The 2,702-nt window shown below is 35.1% G+C and overlaps 1 protein-coding gene across 1 annotated transcript; it reads right to left on the reverse strand.

Annotated features, from left to right (window-relative positions):
* Window positions 1-769: 769 nt before the first annotated feature.
* Window positions 770-1,946, reverse strand: LOC131073960 (small ribosomal subunit protein bTHXc). The gene is made up of 3 exons (XM_058010491.2): window positions 1,696-1,946; window positions 1,405-1,469; window positions 770-1,156 (listed from the first exon to the last, which is right to left on the reverse strand). The coding sequence occupies exons 1-3, from the start codon at window positions 1,826-1,828 to the stop codon at window positions 1,025-1,027; spliced, it is 330 nt and encodes a 109-aa protein (XP_057866474.1). The 5' UTR covers window positions 1,829-1,946; the 3' UTR covers window positions 770-1,024.
* Between the last annotated feature and the right edge of the window lie 756 nt (window positions 1,947-2,702).

Below are 2,702 nucleotides of genomic sequence, written 5' to 3' on the forward strand. Positions count from 1 at the left end.
GAAAACTCCAGATGCAATTTCAGAAACCGTTAAAAAACCCTAAAATTACTCAAGAAAAATCATACCTAAAATGTTTGTCGTCCTCTTTAATCCTCTTCGAGATCACCCAGAAGAATGTCTTCCTTTTCTCAGTCAAAACCTGCCCGCGCATAGTAGTTTTGTTTCAGAAAGAGTGGATTTATTTATTTTATTACACTGCAATGGATGTGGCAATTGATGAGTCGGGTGGGAGTAATACCTGCAGCGGGCACGCTTTCTCCTCAGCAAAATGCCACGCAAAGCCCTTGCAGGCCACAGCTACCTAGATGGGGAAATGCGTGCCTGCAATTTTACCGAAGATTTTTAAGTCTGGAAAGAAAAAAAGATTGCTGGGGAAAAGCATGTTGCCCATCAAAAATTAGAAATAATCATGAAAAAGTCAAATTAAAAAGCTGTAACATGCCCAAAAGGAAAACTTACTAGCCATATGTTTGCATGCTTTGTTTCTCACGCTCGTACTCGGTTTTCCGTAGATCTGATCTCTGCAAGTCTTTTCTGGGTCTCCATCTGTTTTAAGCAACCGTCAGGACTCTGCTTTGACGGGCCCTGCAGCCTTTGGAGATGTGCGTTCTCTCTTGTTGAGAACCGCACAAAGCCCTGCGAACCCCTGCAAACCGCCAGTGTATCCAATATGCCAATGCCAAAAAACTTGAGGATAATAATTCGCCTAAATAATTTGCATCTTTTCTGGGCAGGAACCAAGGAAACATGAAAATCTTTGCAACAAAACTAAATATGATTGGTTGTTTTTGCTTAGATTAATAACAGGTTAACGAAAATAGCCTCCGCTATAGTTTCCCACCCGCAGGCAGGAACTAAAAAGATACATGAAGATTATTCCAGATACACACGATTTTAACATGAAATAAGCAGCCACAAACATGGCATATCTTAGCAATTTGACAAGGAATTAAACAACATTTTAGAGGTTTGTTTAGCTCTAAAAACAACAGCATTTAACACAGACAATACGAATTCCCCTATCTCAGAAAAGAAATTCATCAATTTCTATCTCAATTTTCTCTCCATCATCAAAAGGATCATCTTTCCCAGGTGGCCTTGGTGGCAGAGGAAGTGGTGGCAGCCCTCTTCCCTTCTTCTTATTCCTTGGCCGTGCCTGCCCATCATAGAAAAATCTTATCCTTGGACTGTTTAAGGTCAATTTTTTGAAAAAAAACAAACCAATTGTTACTCTTAAATTTCAAATTCTAAACAAATTTCGTGTGACCTGATAGAGATTTTTTCTCAAACATTCCCACCCCATAGAGATATTAGAAAAAAATTGTCAGACTTCTAATGAGTATTCCAGTCCGAAGTTTTAGGCCACATAATTTTAAAAAATAGGTAAGTTATATGAATACATACATTTCCAAACGAGTGATTGAATCTCTTGCCCTTTTTTGTCCGCCTATCACCCCTACCACACTGGACTGGAACCAAATACAACAATTATAAGTCTTTTTCGATCAGAACAGTAAGTAAGAAATACACAGTTCTCGGAATACGCATTTCTACAGAAATTGTGGAAGCACAATTCTACAGACTAACGGAAAAAAATAAGTAAGAAATACCCAATCGTAGGAAGACAGATTTCTAAAAAAATCATGACAACCTATGTCAATAAAACTAAGAAAATTCAAAGATTGTTTATCTTACTTGAAGGGTAACATTGTGCTGGAACAGCAAAGGAAACTGAGGTTCTGTTCTGTACACACCCCTTCACATGCTTCCATGAAAAAGCCGAGGGAAGCAGCACGCGGCTATGAGCTGCGACCATTGTTAATGCCATACAGAAACACAACTCTTACTGGCTGAGAAACAACGAAAGGAAGGGATTGGAATTGGGATAATGCACCATTTTCTTTTGGCATTAATATAACTAGGAATTACTGGTAATTTTTATATACCTGGGATAAGTCAGGTTTATGTGGAATTCAAATATTTTCTTGCGAAGAGATAAACTCTTAATTTTGGAATGAATTTAATTGAAAAAAAAATTGGGAGCCATTTCGTAGGGAAGTACCATAGATTTTAAAATTTATTGGAGAGATATTTAAGGGGGAAATGGCTTATGATCTACTCTTAAGGGGGAGTTATAAAGTTTTAAAAAAAATTGTTATAAAATTAATTGAATTTTTTTTCAAAAAATTAGGTTTTTTTTTTTTTTTTTAATTTTTTTTTAATTAAATTTATTATTATTATTATTACTTCTTTTTTTTTTGGTAGATTTGAGTGTGTGGAAAAAGGAGTTAGAAATTTTCCATTGCTTAACTTTTTTTTCTGTCACTTGTTAAGTATATGCAATTTTGTAATTTTTATTAATTATTTGTTTATTTTTAATATTTGTTTCTCATTTGAATGGATTATGCTAAATAGTAAAATGAAAAGGACCACCAGCTTAAACTTTGACTACACTACAAAATTCATGGTACCTTGCTTTAAAACGATTCAAAAAAATCTCACCAATACCCTCTAAATTTTTTTAGGAAGCCCTCCTCCATGTGACCCCACTCTAAGAAATTTTAGAGGATATATACAAAAACATGGGCTAATTACAAGCCTATTATACTCACGTATGGATGCAAACACATTAGACAATAAAAACTAGAAGCATTTAATTTGACATGTTTTTTGTGACATTAAATGCTAATTTAGCCATATTA

The sequence above is a fragment of the Cryptomeria japonica genome, chromosome 9 (genome assembly GCF_030272615.1).
Source record: "Cryptomeria japonica chromosome 9, Sugi_1.0, whole genome shotgun sequence".
In the NCBI taxonomy this organism is placed as follows: domain Eukaryota; kingdom Viridiplantae; phylum Streptophyta; class Pinopsida; order Cupressales; family Cupressaceae; genus Cryptomeria; species Cryptomeria japonica.